Genomic DNA, 21,624 nt, shown 5'->3' with positions numbered 1-21,624 from the left:
AAAAATAAATAAATAAATAAATAAATAAATAAATAAATAAATAAATAAATAAAACTTTCAGAATTTGATCACAGATTTTTTTCCCCACTTCAGCTTGTCCTGAGAGTCTCATCTCTAAAATTATAATACTGCTTCATTTTACACTTATGCAAAAACCGTGACAAGTAATGGAGAAACCATACATTTTGTTCAGGGCAATGCTTCTCATTTTCTTACTGCCCTCCTCAAGTTGCAAATGTAATCTTTTGTTCAGGAATAATGTCAGTGCTGCCTTTAGGGTAAAACTTCTACTGTGGTGGAATGGAGCAAGCACATGGACATGCTGTTAAAATGTTGATTGGAAAGCAAATCTCATTAAAGATAATCAAAGACTGAATGTAAAAGGACAGCACTTTTTAAAGCCAGTAATGCTAGGATGATTTTTATGAATTTGATTCTGGGTGAGGAAACGACATCAAATAATTCATTTCATTTAACATGAAAAATCCAGATAGTAGTGATTTCCATTGAATAAATTTTCCTCCTTTGTACTTCAACATTTTTCTCAATTACATAATTTAATTTATGTAGTTTAACATTACATATATGTATACACACATACATATACACACAAGTACACACGATGTTTGTCTCTGTGTTAAATTTTACTAAATTATTTGGAATTTGAGTATGCTAAGAATTCCACCTTTAATTAAACTTTATTAAAAATAAATAGGAAATATACAACTTTAGTCTAAGTGGTTTTCAGTGATGATATTAATGGTAATGACTATTTGGATATAGGAAGGATAAAATCAAATTCAATAGTTACTGAAGCTTGAGTTATACTCAAGAGCAGGGCTGTCAAACTCCCGGCCCATGGGCCAGATGCATCATGTGTTGGCCGTGCCCACGTTTAGCAAAGGGGAAAAAAGTCCCAATACATCATGTGATGCCACTGTGATGCTGCGAGTTTGACATCCTTGGTCAAGAGAGATAAGGAAGTTATCTCTCTTCCTTATTCAATAAAAGTTAGGACTCCTACCTGGTAACCAAATGTGTTGTTTTGCGATCCATGATGAGGAACCCCAGGGTTTTCACAGGCTGTCCGACTAGGTTCTTTGTCAAAAAAAACAAAAAGTTGTGAAATAAAATAGTTTTTTTTTTAAAAAAATGTATGTCCATTTATACCCAAATGCTTCCAAACAGTTTTCAGAAATGTCATCATTTCAATGAGTTTGAATGTTGAAACTCATATTTCATAAAGTACTAATGCAAGGTTTATAGTGCTACTTTTGAAAAAAAAAGTGAACCCAAATGCTTTACCCTTTGATTCTTGTGTCCTTATCTTTCATACCTTATGCTTATTTATTGGTACTGAAAATTGTCCCAATAAAGCTATCCAATACTAAAGAGACCACAGACCAAATTCTGCATTTCCAGTGTTAATTTTCCCTCCGTGCTTGAATGTCCACAAAGAACAATTTATATAAAAATCTTTTCATAATATATAGAGGCCCTATAATATATAGGATGGATATCCTATATGAACTGCGGTGGCGCAGTGGTTAGAGTGAAGTACTGCAAGCTACTTCTGCTGACTGTCCACTGATTGCAGTTTGGCAGTTCAAATCTCACCAGGCTCAAGGTTGACTCAACCTTCCATCCTTCCAAGGTGGGTAAAATGAGGACCCAAATTGTTGGGGGCAATATGCTGACTCTGTAAACTGCTTAGAAAGGGCTGCAAAGCACTGAAAATGGTATATAAGTTTAAGTGCTATTGCTATTCCCGCAGTCATGCTTAGAATTAATTCACTAACTGGGGCTTAGGTTAGTCAGAAATTACTAGTCATAAACTAACATCAGTGGAGCTGTTTTAAGCATTACCAAATTTGTATTCCATTCCAAATGCCACAGTGCATAAGAACCTTTTCCTTGGTAAGATTGCAATTTTGCACTGAAGATGCAATTATACATGCCGTTATAAGTTATGGAAGAGGCAGGCTGCTTAGAAAAATTGCAGGCACCTGTGCTCCTATCTAGACTTGTCCCCAGTGTTAGCAAGGCAGAGTTGCCAATCAACCTTGAAACAGGTGTGAAAAGTGACGTGTGTTTTGGAAGCTCTGCAACCACCAGCAGAGTAAAGCAGCCATTTTTTTTTAAAAAAAAGAGGGAGATGTTTTTCTTTCAAAAGGAGTAAATAGTCTAAACGAGAAAAGGCACAAGAAAAGAGAAGTGCGTTAAGGAAAAGTTAAAATATAAAAGTATAATGTAGAAAGTATGAGCCACTGTGGCACAGGGGTTAAAGTGCAGTACTGCAGGCTAATTCTGCTGACTGCCAGCTGACTGCAATTTGGCCGTTCAAATCTCATCAGGCTCAAGGTTGACTCAGCCTTCCATTCTTCCGAGGTGGGTAAAATGGGGACCCCCCCCCCATTGTTTGGGGGCAATATGCTGACTCTGTAAACTGCTTAGAGAGGGCTGCAAAGTTTGCATAAACATGGGATATTGCAAATGATGGTTGCCAAGCACCAAAATGGAACATATGATTGCAGTGGGTCCAAAGTAGCTCTGGGGAAGTCCATTGTAACTCTGAACAATCACTAATCAATTGTGTGTTAAGCAATGACTACTTGTACAAAAGTGCCTGATGAAAACAATAGTTCAGTTGCAATCTTACGTCCAATTAAACAAGAAATGAGTTCCTGAGAATACAACAGCATATGACTATTTAAGGTTGCACTGTAAGGAAAGGGTGTAAAGCAGTGTTTTTAATTGGGGCCATTTTAAAATGTGTGGGCTTCAACTTACAGAATTCTAAAACCAGCATCATGATTTGATGACTCCCGCAGATACCTCTCCAGGTATCAGTTTGGAGGAGGATGAACCAGTCCCAGGGACATTGAGATGGGAGTTGGTCAATGGCTCTGAGCAGCCAGTTGAGAGAGTGATTTGGCTGAAGTGCAGCTGCAGCAGGACAACCCTGAAGCTTCACGTGGGGAAATCATCCAGCTGCAGCTGGTTAGTGATGATGATGAGGAACTGCTTACTGCAACTGATCCAAGAACATGTAGATCAGAGAAAAAGCAGGCACAGATAAGGTCAGCCCCATTATTCACAAGGAGGCAGTCTTGTCCCTCTGGATGGGCTGCACCAGAAGATGGCTACCAGTATTTAGCATAGCAGACAGATGGAGACAATGCTGGGAATGTGTTTATTTCTTCGCTGTGTGTTTCCTGGTCATTGTGATTCTTGCCTTGCTTTGGATTGACACTGTGCCTTGACTTTGAATTGTGCCTTGTGAACTCTGGACTTCTCTTGCCTCATGAATCCTCTTGTGTTGTGGATTTAATTTTGCCTGGTAGATTTGTCTTGTTTGGGAAACTTTCAAATGCCTTGTGGGCTCATTGGCCATTGCTCTGTGGACTAGTACTGGTGTGCTTTTGGCGGGGAGAATTCTGGGCCTTTGGTGAAGGGAATTGCTAGGGAACATTAATAAACCTACTAAACCATCGTTATGTCTTGGTTCCGAGTGAACAGGACAGCACACGTGGATGGAGAATTCTAGTAGTTGAAGTCCACCCAACTTAAACACTTATAAAAACAAACAAATAAAAAAATACAGCAAGCTACCAATTAGGAAAGGTGTCGCCATACCTATGCAACGGGGAGATGATCCACTCCATGTACCATCTGCTTGGCATATACGAGTGCTGGAACCAACCAACACAAATGGAAGATTACAACTGAAAGAGACTTCTGACTGATAAATAAAGCTTTTCCCTTCCCTTTTGCCTTGAGCGGGTACTCCTGGATCACCGCAAAACTTCGCTGTAGGAAAAAAAAAATGTGGAAAATATATTGACATTTCTTTTTAGAGGTTAGACTTGTATGTGTTGAAAAACAGAAAGCTTGAAGCCTTTTATAATCATAAAAAATTCTGATCTAAAATAAGAAGTGGAACTGCGGTAGGTACACACGTACCTACAGAAGGTATAAATGTAAATCATATTCTTGAGACACAATGGTCTAAATCTTACTTGTCTTTTTCTGTGTAAATGTCAAAAGCTAATAGTTAATATGCAGAAGGTCCAAAAAATAATTTCGTTCATTGTCAACTGTGTTAACAAGGACGGAGGCTTTCAAGAAAATATTTAAAACATTTCTTAAACAAATATCACACAGATTTTTTTGGACTATTTGATTATTGCTTTAATAAGAGAATATTTGCAGGAATTACATCATGCATTGATATTCTCTGGCCTTTTCCTAGCCACTTTCTATTACTGGATGTTTAGCAATTCTGTCTGAGTATGTAACCATAGAAACTAGACATCATGGCAATGCACATCAGTCTTCTCCTCCCCCCACCCCCGCCTCAGACCCGGGTACTGTGCAGATAAAATGCTACTCTTTGTAGTAGAGAATAAGTCATGGGGTCTTCCTTGTCAGCAGTATTTATACCTTGCTATTTCTGACAACATCCTAACTGTAAGTACAAAAGAAAATTAATCAGGCATCTGTTTTATGTCACTTAACATTAACTGGGAAGATGGTATTGGATTTGACCAGAGCAACTGAGCAATGAGAAAGAATTATTCTGCTCAGAGAATGATAAAACTGAGAAGGTTGGCCTGAAACTTGGCTGAAGACATAGTCCAATTCAGGCATATTAGCCCTGATATTACAATAATGTAAAAGAGTAACATTTGATTAGAATAACTCGGGATACAATTACATTTATTTGTTTCATTAATATGTCCTTTTCCAAAGAATACCTCAACAAATCTCACTGCAGTAAAAGACAACATTAAAAATAAGTAACAGTAAGTAATGTTGAACCTTTTAGATATAAATAAGAGCAAAATTTGGCCTATTCATTTATTTAGTGCATTGATTTACATAGCCACCTGTTCAGTGGTGGGATTCAGCCAGTTCGCACCACTTCGGGAGAACCGGTTGCTAACGTTCTGAGCAGTTTGGTGAACTGGTTGTTGGAAGAAATCATTAGGACAGAGAACCGGTTGTTAAATTATTTGAATCCCACCACTGCACCTGTTCTAGTGCTTATTTACATGATGGTGATCAAAGTGGCTTTATTTCACTTGCAGAAACTGCCACCATAATGTAGGAAGTATCTATGGATGAGCTAGTTAAGACCTCTTCCAATAAAACTCAATATGAGTTTAATCTGAAATGTGCCTGACAATCTTGTTCATGGTTTTGATATGCACCACTAACCAATTCTATCTATCTCTCTAAACCTGTTGTCCTATTACATCTAAAATCATTGATACATAGTAGATTAAAAGGAAAATATAAAATAGCCTATGAAAATGTCCAATGCTCTGTTTTTACAGTGGCGAATCAACTGACAATGGGAAGTGGCATTCTCAATGAATGCGGTATGAATGAAATTAAGAACGAGATTCAATAGTATTTTAGGAGTATTCTAAGGCCTATGTGGTATTCTGGTTAAGATATTGGCCTTGGGTTTGACAAGGGCCAGGTTTAAATTCACTACAGAGCATTGATGATGACTTTGAGCCCCTTGCTATTTCTGTCAGCCCATCCTATTTCAAAGCGTTCTTCTAAGTCTGTGGAGACCAGTATCTACATCATTTCAAGATCCCCCTAAAAAAGGCAGGCTATTAATAATTAGATTGCAGTAGAATAATTCTATTCTAAAGCATCATTGTTTCTATGTGACTCTAATGGCAGATTTTACAGTTTCAATTTAAAATCTTCCTACTTATGACCAAGACCGAAATAATGATTCGGATTGATAACTGGAGTGGGGGAGAGGAAAATACAATGGCTTATTCCTTCAATTGTGAATTACATAAATATTTTTCTCTCTCAACTTTTTCTATTTCATACTTGCTCCCATATTCCAGATGTTATAGCAAACAAAGAAAGGTTTTGGAGAAAAATTGCAGTACATGGCAGGATGAGGAATTCTTTGACCACTGGAACATATTAATTAATAATTATTATTAACAACTGTGTCAAAAGAAATCAAAGGTAGTACCAATAATAGCGGCCTTGGATGCAGTCCCAAAACAACTGGAACATCACTTGAACATTAAACATTGAGTCAATTGCAAAAGGCAGTTTGACATGTAGCAGTTTACATTCTATGACGATGCCTCTAACACCATAAAGTATCCACAGCTGCCTATCCCAGGTTCTTGGGAAGGACTAGATCAGTGTTGGTGAACCTATGGCATGCGTACCCGAAGTGGCACGCAAAACTGTCCCTCACCAGCTCTTGTCGTGTTCCTGTGCTCAAATGCGCACCGGTCAGCTGGCCGTCGCATGCACACGGTGCCGGAAGACTGCACATGCATGAGGTGGCAAACATGCCATAGGTTTGCCAACATGCATGCACAAGGTGGCACATGTGCCATTGGTTCACCAACACGCATGTGTGAGGTGGCATGCATGTCATAGGTTCACCAACACGCATGCACGATGGACCACTGCACTTCCGGGGTCGCTGGCATCACATGCGCGATGGCCAGCTGGCCGGCACGCGTTTGAGCACAAGAACGCGACAGGAGCCAGCGATGCCGCGCATTCAGCATGAGACGGTTTTGTGTGCCACTTCCGGCATGTGGGCCGGCACAGGAGAACGTGAAAAGTTCGCCAACACTAGACTAGTTTGTAGATAAAAATGCCAAACCCAATCTGAACATCAGGCTGACTGCGTCAAACCGGTTATATGTCATCTGACTCCCAGTGAGTCTGATAAGTTTACAAATTGTTAATAACATTTAAAAGAAAAGAACACAAAAAAAGAACAGAGATTCCAGAGACTTAAAAACAAAGCAAAACCAGACAGGATATAGAAAAGAAAAAGAAAAAGGGAGATTCAACCATGATAGGTCAATTCAGGATACTTAGATGCATCAGGAGGTTGTGGTCTCATGCAGAACTACAGAGAAATTGGCTTCCGGGATCTATCAGGATTCTTGGAGTCAACTTTTCTATAGTCCTGCCTGAGATTTCAGCAGCCCCAACCTACTGTTGTTTAATTGAAGGAACCCTCAAGTAATAAGGCCTATGCTACGAAGGTTATAGGTAATGACCAGTACTTTGAATTGAACCTAGAAGCACACTGGAAACCAATACAGATCATGCAGCAGAGGTGTTAGGCAGGGCCACTATTGCCTGTGTCACTGCATTCTGAGCCAATTGAAGCTTCCAGGCTGTCTTCAAGGGCAGCCCCATATAGAATGCATTGCAGAAGTCAAGCCATGAGTGATTAGCAAAGTCCTCATGTTACTCTTGTAGACTTGGTAATGGGCATGTTTGTGAAAACACAGACTGAAAAATCTTTATATTTGATCAAGTGTAGGAGAAATGTTTTGGACAGCTTGAGAAATGAATTCAGAGGTCATGTTTTCTGCTTCCTTCATCTTATAGTTTTCATACTTCAACGTTCTCCTCCTCCTCTATCTGGTCAAACAGAGCTTTCCTTCTGCTCTGTTAATTAATGATACCATGGCTTCTTTTGTTATTCAGCCACCATAGGCACATTTTGCTCGCAATTCCAGCTATAAAAAAATCAACTGCCAATAAAGTAGAATGAAATATGACCTCCACTCACTAACAGACTGTATAAACACTTATTATTGTAATAACTAAAACACAAAAGAGCTTTAAACCCTGAAAAGATCTAATCTTCTTGCCATCACAAATCATATCAACCAGGAAGATCTGGTAGCGATTGAAAAAGATTACAAGTCTTAGGAAAATAATCAAGTTTTGCGAATCTGTTGAGTAAAATAAATGGATTTTAATCCATTAATCAAAATGGAGCATTTCTACATTATATAGTATCACTGAAATTTTGAATGTAAAATATTACAGTTTTATTCAATTTTTATTTGTGAAGTTTTTTTCTTTACTGTGAAACTAAAAGCACCATTCCTCTTCTCTTCGATAATCCAGCCCATTTAATTTATTCTGTTAAAAATTTAATACTTTTTTCCCAACAGCAACAAGAAAGAAATATTCACAAAATGTTCTGTAAAAAGTGAGCATGCATTTGTTATTGTAATGAAATCTGCAGCTATGCAAAATCCATCAGTGTCACCAATTTTATGCTAATAAAAACTTCTGCATAAATCGGTAATTTAATATAATACTGGAACAGAAGTCCAATTGTCAGAGACACAGGCTAGAGTTTCTTCTGCATTTCCACAGACTTAGCCCTTACAAATGTCAGCCACAATAAAATTATCCAGGTTTTTTCCTGGTTAAAACATCCATTTTAGACTAGCTCTTGTCGACATTTTTGTCAAGTTTGACAAACTTCCTTTAAAAGGTAAATATAAAGGTTCCCCTCGCACATACGTGCTAGTTGTTTCCGACTCTAGGGGGCGGTGCTCATCTCTGTTTCAAAGTCGAAGAACCAGCGCTGTCCGAAGACATCTCCGTGGTCATGTGGCCGGCATGACTCAACGCCAAAGGCCATGGAACACTGTTACCTTCCCACCAAAGGTGGTCCCTATTTTTTCTACTTGCATTTTTACGTGCTTTCGAAACTGCTAGGTTGGTAGAAGCTGGGACAAGTAACAGGAGCTCACCCCATTACACGGCAGCACTAGGGATTCGAACTGCTGAATTGCCGACCTTTCGATCGACAAGCTCAACGTCCTAGCCCCTGAACCACCTGAACCTGAACCACCTGAACCGTCCCTGTAAACTTCCTTTAGGCATTTCAACTATTGTATGAGACAAAGTATTCCTTCCTCTACAATTTCACAAAAAACTAGGGATATGAGTGATTGTTCATGATCATAAGAATGCTACAAAGGTTGTAAGTGTGAAAAATAAGTCACATTTTTCAGTGCCATTGTAACTTTGAACTGTCACTAAATGAAGTGTTATAAGTAAAGGACAACTTACATTTTCAAATATGATGCAGTATTGAACATTCAGAAAAACAGGGGTGCATCAGCATATCAAGGAAGTGTTTCAATTGTTAACAGCAGTCACTACAAAATTCACCTTTTGATTATATTATCCATGAAAATATAATCCATGAAAAGTATGGGACTTTTTCCTCATACTTTCTCATTTCACTCCAATCTATCATCACCTTTCTCATCCTAGTTATGACTATAATTAAACTTCCCTAAAGCATCACTGATTGATTAATTAATGCTAATAAGACTTCTGTTTTTCATTAGGTTTTTTTGCTTATCAGCTTTAAAACAGACAAGAATCAATTTGGTGTAGTGGTCAAGGCACAAGGCTAAGTACCAGGATACCATGAATTTTAGTTCTTGCCTTAGGCATGAAACCAACTGGATAACTTTGAGCCAGTCATTCTCTCTTAATCCTAGGATTAAGGATGGAAAGCCATTCAAAAAAAATCTTGCCAAGAAAACTTCAGGCTCTTCTCCAGATAATTGCCAGAAGTCAATACACACTTGAAGGTATAAAATAAACAAAGAAACAATCAGAGCTGGTTAGTTGTCACTACAGCTGACAACTGACTGATTAAACTTTTTAATTGGAGTTAAGATCTTTAAGGAAAAAAGGACTAGAAAGCAAAGATGAAAGAGATCACAAGTACCTGTGGGGTCACTGAAGTTTGTCCCTTGTTTTGTAATGGATATTAAAGGACCTTGCAGTTTTGTTGGATTTGTGTATGTGGTAAAGATAAATGAATCCCTGTGGGTTTTATTTCACTTCTTGTAGCAAACTTGGGGGAGCAATGCTCATCTCCAGTTCTTTAGTCCATTGAGCCAATGCTGCCCACAGTAATGTCTATGATCATGTGGCCAGTATTATATCATGCCACAGCAGAGTGTCCAGTGAAACTTGATACACTGTTACCTTCCCACCAAAGTGGTACCTATTTATCTACTTGCATGTAGAATGCTTTTGAATACTAGGTTGGCAGGAGATGAAGCAAATGATGGGAGCTCACTTTGTCACACAAAGTAGAACTCAAATTTTCTGTGGTGTCTTTTACGCCACTGAGCCATAGTACCTCATTGGGTGTGCCAGGGATAGAATTCACTTACCTTCACTACCGGTTTGCAAATGTGAGCACTTGCGCCTCCTCCACGCATGCGCAGAGTGTTCTGCACATGCGCAGAGGGTCAAAAACAGGACTGATGACATCCGGGCAGGTGGGCAGAGCCTCCCACCACTGGCGCTACCGGATCACGTGATCTGGATAAATCTGGCTGAATTTCACCACTGGGGTGTGCGGAGGAAACATTATAGTTATTCCTTACATATATCGATATGTTTTTCTTTTGTTATGTTTTCTTCTAAAATTGAATGGAAACAACTATCAGCCTGGAATGCAAATATTAAAAAAAAATACTCACGTAAGCACTGCGGGACTTCACCGCTCCATGTTCCATTCCCAACACAAGTCAAAACAGCAGGAAATGATAATTCATAGCCAGGTGAACAGACATAACTAATGCTAAATCCCCAATCAAAATTGATTCCTTCCTGTTTTCCATTTGAAATCTGGGGTGGAGTCGGACAGGTAACAGCTGTAACAACATTTAGAGTCATTAGCATAGCAGCTGCAGCAAATGTCTTCTGTGTCTATACGACTACGATAACCATATGTGCTAATTCAATTTTTTTTAAAAGAAAAAAGTGTTGCTGTATGGTTTATTTTTAATTTTTTTTGCTTCACTGTGCAAATCATTTAAGTATTGTTCATTTTCACAGTCTTTTGCCATTTCGATGGGCCCTTTGACTGACAATTATGCAGTCACATATATAAGGAAAAAAGAAAGTTGGGAAGGACTGTTTCTTTAGTTCTTTATTTTGAGATACATAACCCAGTAGCTAAAAAACAAATAATCACAATTTGGATACTAAGACAGGTTAAGATATAAAAAGTTAATAGAAATGCATTTCCCATTTTATAATCTCATCTGAAATGGCATATCCTCATTTCACTCCGCAGAACACTATTTGAATTACGAAGGACATGCTATAGATATTGGGAGGGATGCAATTAGATATAATTTTGACTGTTCAGGAAATAAGGTTGAAGGAACCATACTAAATCTGATTTCTACCTATATGTATTTACTTGTTATTCTGTTCCATCAGTGCATGATTTGCATCAGGGAATCATTTTGAAGCCAAATCAAGTCCACATGCAGCATTATCATATTCAACCGTTCTAATACAGTGGTATATCAGCACTCATCCTTAATTGGTTCTGGGAGGCACATGAGTACTAAAAAGGATGAGTACCAAACAAATCATGTACCTTACCACTTGCCTCTTTGTTTCAGCTGGGAAGGACTTTTTGTCTGTCCCTTTTCCTATGTGAGAGATCTTCCCAGCATGGCCGACTTCCTGTCCGCCCTCTCTCTCTCTCTCCCTCTCTCTCTCTCTCTCCCTCCCTCCCTCCCTCCCTCCCTCCCTCCCTCTTTCTCTCTCTCTCTCTCTCTCTCTCCCTCCCTCCCTCCCTCCCTCCCTCCCTCCCTCTTTCTCTGTTTCTGTACCTCTCTCCACCCACCCACCCACCCACCTATTTAGATTCAAAGCAGTACCTTTACAAGTTGCCAGCATTCCACTCCATGTGGCATTACTAGTACAAGTACGAATTTTGGAACTGTTGGCTTCCATTGTGTATCCAGGTTGACACATATAAGTAACATTTTGTCCAACTACATAATCATCCCCGTATCTCAATCCATTGGCTGGTATTCCTGGATCTCCACAACTGATTACTATGAAGGGGGGGAAAATGAAAATGTAATAATATGACAAAGGGTGTTTCCATTTTAGAAGGTGAACAATCTAGAATAATTGTATAATGTGATATCTATGGCATCTTCCTTTTTGTAGCAGCTTTTATAAGCAAGCTGAGTTTGTCACATTAGGTGGTATTTGTTACAGAACCCATTTGTCAAGGAATTAAGACTCCAGGTTTCATTTCCACTTTTCTAACTTTGTGAAGCTTGAATTAAGACAAGATAGTCTTATAATAAAATGGCAGAATTCTGGATACTGATTCACAATGGCAAGTTACTGCCATTGGGAAACTGCCAGCTAGGCTGGAAGGGGAGTTCAAGCTTTTCTCTCTTGGGGCTATGCAAGGACTCTAATGTAAGCCCATGCTTGACCCTCACCACCTCTTCCAGTCTAGCTGGCAGTTTCCCAACAGCTGCTACCAAAAAGGTTCTCTCTTATCAAGATGGTGGGACAATAAAATGGGATCTTCTTTTTCTCTCAGCATCCCACCTACTTTGCTGACTTGAAAAGAGAAGGCAATTCTATTTAGCAAAGGGCAGAAATTTATGCAAGTTGTCCGCTTTAGAGATTGCTTGAACAGCTTCAGGAGATAATACTTTAGAGTTTGACATAATATGTAAGGACACAAATATTTTATCTTCCAACCCAAAAAGACCTCATTGTGAAAGGGGATAAAGGATACAGCCTCGTCTAATGGTTCTAGGAAATCTGAATCTGGTAGACCCAGAGATGGGTGTACTTTTTTGGCCCAAATGAGCATATGTGGTGTGAAGCATCCAGGGCCAGGAATTGCTGAGGCATATCTACACAGTTGTACATTAACACTATAGTACAGTTCCTTTCATTACAAAAGATTCCATCCACACATAAGAAATAATACATAATTACAGTAAGAGGGCAGTAATATTCTTTCCATTTTTGTCATTAAACTTATTGATTATGTGCCATCAACTTGACTTTCAATGACTGCATGATACTTATATCTGCCGCTGTAAATTCTCACCCACCTTTGCTGTCATTAGTCACTCAGGTCAGCCATTATATTGAGTGCTGAAAATCTCAGCGCCTCAGCAGCACTATTAACACTAGCAGACCAATGACAGAGAAGACCACTCTTCCCTTCAAAAATGGGAATCAAGTGGATAAAGATAAAAAACAGAGGAAAGTAGGGACAAAGGGCAAGGAACACTGGAGATGCATCATAGGTTACACAAGAGGAGTTTGATGGATGCATCAAGTTTCCAAGCTATCTCTGCCTTCTCTGTGTAGAGAATCTATGACATCCCAAATCGTACAAGCAATGAGCCCCACCAGGTCCAAGGTTGACTCAGCCTTCCATCCTTTATAAGGTAGGTAAAATGAGGACCCAGATTGTTGGGGGGGCAATAAGTTGACTTTGTAAATATACAAATAGAATGAGACTATTGCCTTACACACTGTAAGCCGCCCTGAGTCTTTGGAGAAGGGCGGGATATAAATGTAAACAAAAAAAAAATGAGCATGACAACTTAACAAATATAGATTTCACAGAAGAAAATGTTGGTAAAGCTCTTTGTAACTTGAAACCATCTCTATCCATTAGACCTGATGGACTTTGTGCTTACTTCTTAAAAAAACTCTCTAGTAATTTAGAAGAACCCCTAAGTATAATCTTTAATAAAACTTTTACTACCAGTTCCCTTCCCAATCTCTGGTCACTAGCCACAGTCATTCCAATTTTCAAAAAAGGTGACCCCAGCTTAGTTGATAATTATAGACCAATCTCCCTATGTTGCGTCGCCTGCAAGGTAATAGAATCCATCATCAACCAATCCATTACCTTGCACTTAGAATTACACAACCTTCTCTCAAATAAACAATTTGGCTTCAGGAAAAAATTATCATGCAATTTACAACTTCTCCACTGTAAAAACCTATGGACTACAAATCTTGATCTAGGTAAATCAATAGATGCAATATACATAGACTTCTGTAAAGCTTTTGACTCAGTAGTACATGATAAACTTCTCCTAAAATTAAAATCCTATGGCATTTCAGGACCCTTACACAACTGGATATCTGCTTTTCTGTCAAACAGACAACAAATAGTTAAAATTGGTAATGCTCTATCAAATCCTGTTCCTGTCAAGAGTGGTGTTCCTCAAGGTAGCGTTCTTGGACCAACTCTCTTTATAATATACATAAATGATCTTTGTAATCATATCTCAAGTAACTGTGTTCTCTTTGCTGATGATGTCAAACTTTTCAACACCACTGACAATACATCCACAATTCAAAAGGACCTTGATCATCTAACTGCTTGGTCTAAAATTTGGCAACTACAAATCTCAACCAGTAAATGCTCAGTCTTGCATATTGGAAGAAAGAACCCAATCACAAAGTACATGCTTGATGGACATTGCCTCGCAGATGACCCCCACCCTGTCAAAAACCTTGGAGTTTTTACATCTAACGATTTAAGTGCCAAAGCCCACTGCAACTATATAGCAAAGACGGCTCTAAGAGTTGTTAACTTAATTCTACGTAGCTTCTTTTCCAAAAACACCACGCTACTGACCATATAAAGCTTTTGCTAGGCCAATTCTTGATTACTGCTCGCCTGTCTGGAACCCATACCATATATCTGATATCAACACAGTTGAGCGTGTCCAAAGGTATTTTACGAGAAGAGTTCTCCACTCCTCCGAAACCAATAAAATACCTTATTCCACCAGACTTGATATCCTGGGTCTAGAAAACTTGGAACTTCGTCGCCTTCGACAGGACCTGGGTTTAGCTCATAAAATCATCCGTTGTAATGTCCTTCCTGTCAATGACTTCTTTAGTTTCAATAACAATATCACAAGAGCTACCAACAGATTTAAACTCAATGTCAACCGCTCCAGTTTAGATTGCAGAAAACACGATTTCTGTAACAGAATTGTATATGCTTGGAATGCATTACCTGACTCTGTGGTTTCTTCTCATAACCCCAAAAGCTTTACTCAAAATCTATCCACGGTTGACCTCACCACTTTCCTAAGAGGACTCTAAGGGGCGTGCATAAGAGCACAAATGTGCCTACCGTTCCTGTCCTATTGTTTCTTCCCCTATGTATATATATGTTTATAGTACCTCGTTTCTCCTCATATATATGTTTATATATTATATAATCCTTTATGCAATGCTTGTATATATTGTTATGACAAATAAAATAAATAAATAAATAAAATAAATCATTGGTTTGCATGGAACAATCTTGAATGGTCAAGCTCTGAAAACCTGGTCCTGGGGGGGAAAAAAGGCTAAATCTGCAACAGGGATGATTCTGTCACCATCCTGCTCTGTCTCCCCAATCTGACGTTCCCCAAATATAGAAGGTTTAAGTGGTGTCCTAAAGATTGCAATAATAGTAGGAACAATGGATACTTACTTGTACAATTTGGCAAAGAACCAGACCACGTCCCATTGGCAGTGCATTGTCGTACAGAAGGTCCAGACAGAATGTAGCCTTCCATGCAGGAATAAATCACAGAACTAGAGAATGTTGTGCCATCAATTTGAAACACTTTCCCATTAGCTGTTGTTCCAGGGTTACCACACTGAACAGCTTGAACAGTTAGTGTGAAAATGCCAGAATTGGGAAGGGAAAACAAACACAGAGAACAATTACTTAATAGCTTAAATAATTGAAGTTGCAAATCCAATCTAGTCATTAAAAAGTAGTTTACATGAAGGAGATAAAAATCCTCCTTTTCAGTGGCATAAATCTTGGTCAAATGCCTTGAGTTTTTCTCCCAAATTTTCATACATTCAGCTGAAATGGAGCCTTTCTTTAATTTTTTTCTTAATTTATTTCTTCTGAAATAGGGCTGCAGTTTTCGGAATACCATAAATATTCGTCCATATAAATTTCTACACAGCTTGAATTGAAATGCTGAACTATAGCTCAAAATTCATGGCTTTTCATGAAAATGTTCTCAGATTTTATCTGCTGTTGAAAAGACGAAACAGTTTGTTTTTATCAGCTTAATTTTTTTATATCAAATGTTATAACTTTTTTCTGCTCATTTACTGCTTTTGAACAGGAAAATGAGCATTCTGAAAAGTAAATAAATTATTCAGTACTATAGCTCCCAAAGCCATGTACATTTTTATTGTACTAATGTACTAATAAATGTACTAATGGCTATCTACTGAAAATCTTTTTTTAACATTGGGTTTTTTGTTTTTTTTACTTTAACAAACCCACTCACACAATTCAACTTTGGAAAACATTTAGAAAGCGAGTCTCTAATAACACTTAGCATGATCTCACTCTTACCTATGGCTTGATTCATAAAATTATTTTATTTTAAGAAAAATTCCAGGTCGAATAGTCCAGTTTCAAAATTCATAAATCTTTTATGTATTTCCTTTTTGTGTGTGTTGTAATTCAGTATTTTCAGGCCATTTTGACACATACCATATTTTTCGGAGTATAAGACGCTCCGGACTATAAGACGCACCTACCTTTTTTGGGGCGGAAAACAAGAAAAAAAAATACCTGCCTCTGCCTCCCAGCAATTTGCCTCATTGCAGCAAACAGTGGAGGCCTGCCCAGCAATAGGCAATGGCAATCCCTGCAGCCTGAAACAGCTGAGGATCGGGAGGCCGATCCAACCAACAATCAACTGCTTGCAATAATCAGGCTTTGCTGAAGCTGAAACGGGCTGTTTGCTGTTTGCTGCAAGGAGGTAAATTGCTGGGAGGCAGAGGCCAAAGGGTGGGGGCCAGTGGGTGGGCGGGACTACATTTGGAGTATAAGAAGCACTCAAATGTTCACCCCCTTTTAGGGGGGAAAAAGTGTGTCTTAAACTGAAAAATACGGTACTTGTGTCTGTATGTATATATGCATGTGTGTAAACTTCTTATCATATTAACGAAATATCTACACCTGCCTCAGACATACAACAGACATACAGACAGAAATAAATGTATCATTTGTGTAGTGAAGTCATATTGCATTTATCATTTTGAAATCACTGTAGCTCATTATGGGTCCCCAACTTCTAGTTAATATAAAATTGAACTTTAATTTAAATATACACCACTAATGATTGATTTTTTGAAAAGTGAAAACTCTTATCGCTAACCATATTTATAAATCTTGCTAGTTTTTGGAAGCAGTACACAGCTATTTAATACACAAATTTATTTAAAATAAACAAATCTGTATTACTCCCTACACACCTGTAAGATGCATGATTATTTCTGCTAGTGGAGTGCTCAAATGTTACTAAAAATGCTAAAACCAAGTTGTTTTGTTGTACTCAGATGTTTGTGTCCCATCAAACACTAATTACTGTTCAAATTCTTTGGAACAAATGATATTCCCACAGCAAATACAATGATGCCAGATGCTATCAATGTCAATCACACATGAATTTTAGTTTGTATAAAATGTGCTGATTTTAAGAGATCAGCCAAGACAATGACAATAGTATCAAAGAGAATCTTATGGAAAAGTTGTGGAAAAGAAAATACAGATAAAACAGCATCATTCTAGGAAAGATAGTTACCAAAAAAAGTATGCAAGTATGCAATATATCTTAATTTTAAAAAGTGTACTACAGCGCAGAAAGTTGAATAAAAAAAGAAAGCATAAAACGCTTTGCATAAATTATATAAAACAGCAATCAAATGTATGTATGTTGAAAAACATGTAACTTCAAATATATCAATGAAAGGAGTTTATTTCCCAGTTGGTAAACAAAAAAAATTGGAAAAAAATTGGAATGATGGTCGTTGTCCTACACTGAAACTATAAAGACAATGCCAAATACCAACTTCTTCCCTATGGCAGAAAGGCCTCTGAAGTAGAAAAGTCTATATTAGCATATTTTGTGCTGTGTCATGGACTGGAGAAATTCATTTTATTGTGATTGTGACTAAGTTTTTTCTTTAAAAAACCTTAGTATTCCTGACAATTTTAACTCTGAATTGGGTTCTACCTCAAGGAAAGAGAATATAATTTGTGTATAGACCTATTCAAATTCAATTTCTATACATCTCAATGAGAAGTATATTTCCCTGCTCGACGTGACAGACAATTCTATATTAGGAAAACAAATAATATGCTTTATTAGAAGGCCACTTCTGTTCCTTACCTTTTCCTAGGACATATACTCTGTATACTGTGTAGCAGAAGTTAGAACTTAGCTCAGAGAGCACAAGGTTTTCACAGAGTTGTGACCATGTTGAAAAAGTAAGGTAGGATTTTTAATTTACTTCAGGATAAATTCCACTACAGATATGTTCCCTAGAAAATACATGAGTACAACTGCTTGCAATGCTTTAAGTCATGGCTGTCCAACCAAATCCTAGGATACTTCCAACAGTTTCAGTCAGGTATATTTTTGATGACCTAAAATTATATATATATATAAAATTTTAGGTCATCAAAAATATACCTGACTGTATTAGGATCATGAGGGTTAATATAAGCAACTAATAGATTTCAGATGAATAGACTAGACTAGACTAGACTAGACTAGAATAGAATAGAATAGAATAGAATAGAATAGAATAGAATAACAGAGTTGGAAGGGACCTTGGAGGTCTTCTAGTAGAACCCTACACCACTTCAGATGAATGGTTATCCAACAACTTCTTAAAAACCTCCAGTGTTGGAGCATTCACAATTTCTGGAGGCAAGTTGTTCCATTGATTAATTGTTCTAAGTGTTAGGAAGTTTCTCCTTAGTTCTAAATTGCTTCTCTCCTTGATTAGTTTCCACCCATTGCTTATTGTCCTACCTTCAGGTGCTTTGGAAAATAGCTTGACTCCCTCTTCTTTGTGGCAGCTCCTGAGATATGATGACTTTATTATAACTTTTTTGTTTTATGAAGACATGTAGCGATTTTAAAATCAATACACCATTATAGTTATGAAAATAATTTACCTTTACATTCTGGTTGCCTTCCTGTCCAACTTCCATTTGCCAAACAAATTCTTTCCTCTGATCCATGAAGGATGTAACCAAGCTCACAAGAGAACTGTACAACACTTTTAGTTCTAAAATTACTTTGTTCTCTAGAACCATGGCCTGGGATTCCTGGATCCCCACAAGTCCCTGCTGCGTCACCTGGAAGAAAAATATCATTTGGGGTAGAATACTTAGGGTTACATTGTATTGGTCCTGCTATAGGAACCTGAAACAAGAGGAATCAATATATAATCAGTACAAAAATAAAAGTAGGCTACAAAAAAAAAAAAAAGGGTGTCCATTCCAGACTTGGTAATTGTACACTGACTTTCTCAATTTGGAACATATAATACTCAGTTGTGACCACAGAAATTTCAAGTCCCTCATTTAATGTTCTTGATTTAAAAAAAAAACAAAAAACAAAGCAAAACAAAACAAAACAAGTGCTTTATTTCCATGGTATTTTTTTTTAAAGAAGATGTCCAGCTCAGTGTAGAATATGAGTTATAAAGTCAGTGGCTTGTCTAGTTTAGAATCAAATTATCTTCAGGGTAAATTACAGTGAGGCAAAAATCAGTTCCCAAGTTATTATAATAAGAATGCATCCTACCAAGGGTAAAATGTGATACACATTACAAGAAAAATAGTAGAACTTTCTGGAGCTTCAAGCTTGTAAGTTATTATAAGCATTGTAAAATAACGTGAAATCTACTCCTACTTTTCTAGATACATCTGGAATATGAGAAAAGATTCCATCTACCCTTTAGCAAATAATCAAATATAGGCAATCCTTCTAATATTATTAGATTATATAGAAATAGTATCGATCGTATGATCTTCTTCTCTGCTATTGTTGTGTGATTAAAGAATAGGATATAATAACTAAGCATGTTAGGAATTATTGAATGCACATTAGTTTTGCTACAAGATAATTATTAAACCTGCCACCTTACTATAAAAGATGTACCTTCTCAGGATCACAAATCATAACTTCCAAGTGGGGGTTAATCCACAGAAACTCATTTGTGCTTTCTTGTTTATATAGGTATACACAAATCCTTGACTTGTGTGAATATGCTGTTTAATACTGTTTTTTGTTTAACTACAGTACAACTCGGTTATTATTCTGTTATCTGTTTAACAGATGCATTTGTTTAAAGCGCAAATAGCCACCTCTGCAACTTTCTGATAAATCTACCAAACACAAGGTAAACAACACACAGAGACAGGCACACCCACAAATTGCTACATAGGTGCTGTATGAATTTCAACTCCAGTAAGCCTTTACCACAACAGCCACAGTTTTGGGGAACCTAAACACCAAAACATTAACTTTAAAGATGTAGCTAATAGATAATATTATAACTTCTGTATACAATTGAACTTGCCAGAAATTTCTATCAGTTTACAACAATAATTTATACAATCAAAACTGTCACAACACATTTATTTAAGGAAAAATGTTAAGACATTCAGCCTCTTTCAAGTTATTTGTTGTGCTTCTGATGTGATTAGAATTTTAGAACTGCAGAAAAAACAATTGCTACCAACCTGCCTTCCACTGAGGACCTGTATACTGCACGAACCAAAAAGAGGGCTGTGAAAATATCTACAGACCCCTCACATCCTAGACATAAATTGTTTGAACTCCTACCCTCAAAACGATGCTATAGAGCACTGCACACCAGAACAACTAGACAGAAGAACAGTTTTCCCCGTATGCCATCACTCTGCTAACCAAATAATTCCCTCAACACTGTCAAACTATTTACTAAATCTGCACTACTATTAATCTTCTCATCGTTCCCATCACCCATCTCCTTCCACTTATGACTGTAACTTTGTTGCATATATCCTTCTGATTTATACTGTAATTGATTGTTTCCTGATTGCTTAATTGTAGCCTATGACTATCATTAAGTGTTGTATCATTAAGTGTTAAATTTGTACCCTATGACTATCATTAAGTGTTGTAAATGTTGTACCTTGATGAAGGTATCTTCTCTTTTATGTACACTGAGAGCATATGCACCAAGACAAATTCCTTGTGTGTCCAATCACACTTGGCCAATAAAAAAAAATCTATGCTATTCTATTCTGTTTTAAACAATACAACAAAGCACAGCTGTGCTTGCTATCTATACTATTAATCAAATTACTGTATATTTCTATTTCTTTGAAAGCTGTATTGATATCCTTGTGGAATTTTAATTCTCTAATATGCCATGAGTTAGAAATAGTTTTGAAAAATCTTCTCCAGAAACTATTTCTATATAAGTTCAGCAGAAACAGATATTACGTGGACAAAGACTGCTGGTATGCAGCAATTATTTTCCAAATGAGACAAAAGCAAATCAAGGGCAAGACAATAGTAATGCACAAATTACCCATATGAAATGTAACAACCTTCCCGGTAATATGCAAAAAGAAGAGAATATACAAATTCATTACCTACTTTTCAGTCTTCCTATTTCATTTCCTATTTCCCTTTTAGATTACAGTAAATGTTGTTTGAAATCTATCTTCTAGATTTACGAGTCTATATGTGAATGAGGGGACCTAAGGTGAAACTTATCTTTGATTACAGTTGTTTGTGATTTAAATGCGGTCTGGTTTTGAACTCCTGAAAAGGAAATAAGAGCTGCCAAAAAGAAAGCTGTATTGGATGGTTTCAGAAAGCACACTCACATACTTTAAAAGTGATACCTGAGCAATGAGGCATTGTTCCACTCCAGTGTCCATTTAATTGGCATGTCCTGGATGCCTGGCCTATTAATGATCTCCTTCCTGAACAAGAATAATGAACAGTAGATCCAAATGTGTATTTCTCTCCAGAAAGGATCGCATTCGGAGGAATGCCAGGATGACCGCAGTCAATCACTACGATACATAAATATTGGAGATAAAAATTATGTTATAATCAGCCAACTAAATTCTTCACT

At 37.4% G+C, this 21,624-nt stretch overlaps 1 protein-coding gene across 1 annotated transcript in view; it reads right to left on the bottom strand.

Moving 5' to 3' along the window:
- Window positions 1–21,624, bottom strand: part of CSMD3 (CUB and Sushi multiple domains 3) — a 782,898-nt gene that overhangs the window by 59,450 nt on the left and 701,824 nt on the right. The window contains exons 57-63 of the mRNA XM_058175006.1: window positions 21,389–21,562; window positions 18,659–18,841; window positions 15,149–15,325; window positions 11,532–11,711; window positions 10,335–10,508; window positions 3,637–3,810; window positions 1,025–1,098 (exon numbers count right to left, since the gene is read on the bottom strand). Coding sequence (XP_058030989.1) covers window positions 1,025–1,098; window positions 3,637–3,810; window positions 10,335–10,508; window positions 11,532–11,711; window positions 15,149–15,325; window positions 18,659–18,841; window positions 21,389–21,562 — 1,136 coding nt within the window. The remainder of the gene's footprint in view (window positions 1–1,024; window positions 1,099–3,636; window positions 3,811–10,334; window positions 10,509–11,531; window positions 11,712–15,148; window positions 15,326–18,658; window positions 18,842–21,388; window positions 21,563–21,624) is intronic.

The sequence above is a fragment of the Ahaetulla prasina genome, chromosome 3 (genome assembly GCF_028640845.1).
Source record: "Ahaetulla prasina isolate Xishuangbanna chromosome 3, ASM2864084v1, whole genome shotgun sequence".
NCBI lineage: Eukaryota > Metazoa > Chordata > Lepidosauria > Squamata > Colubridae > Ahaetulla > Ahaetulla prasina.
This window is presented reverse-complemented; position numbering and strand designations above follow the sequence as displayed.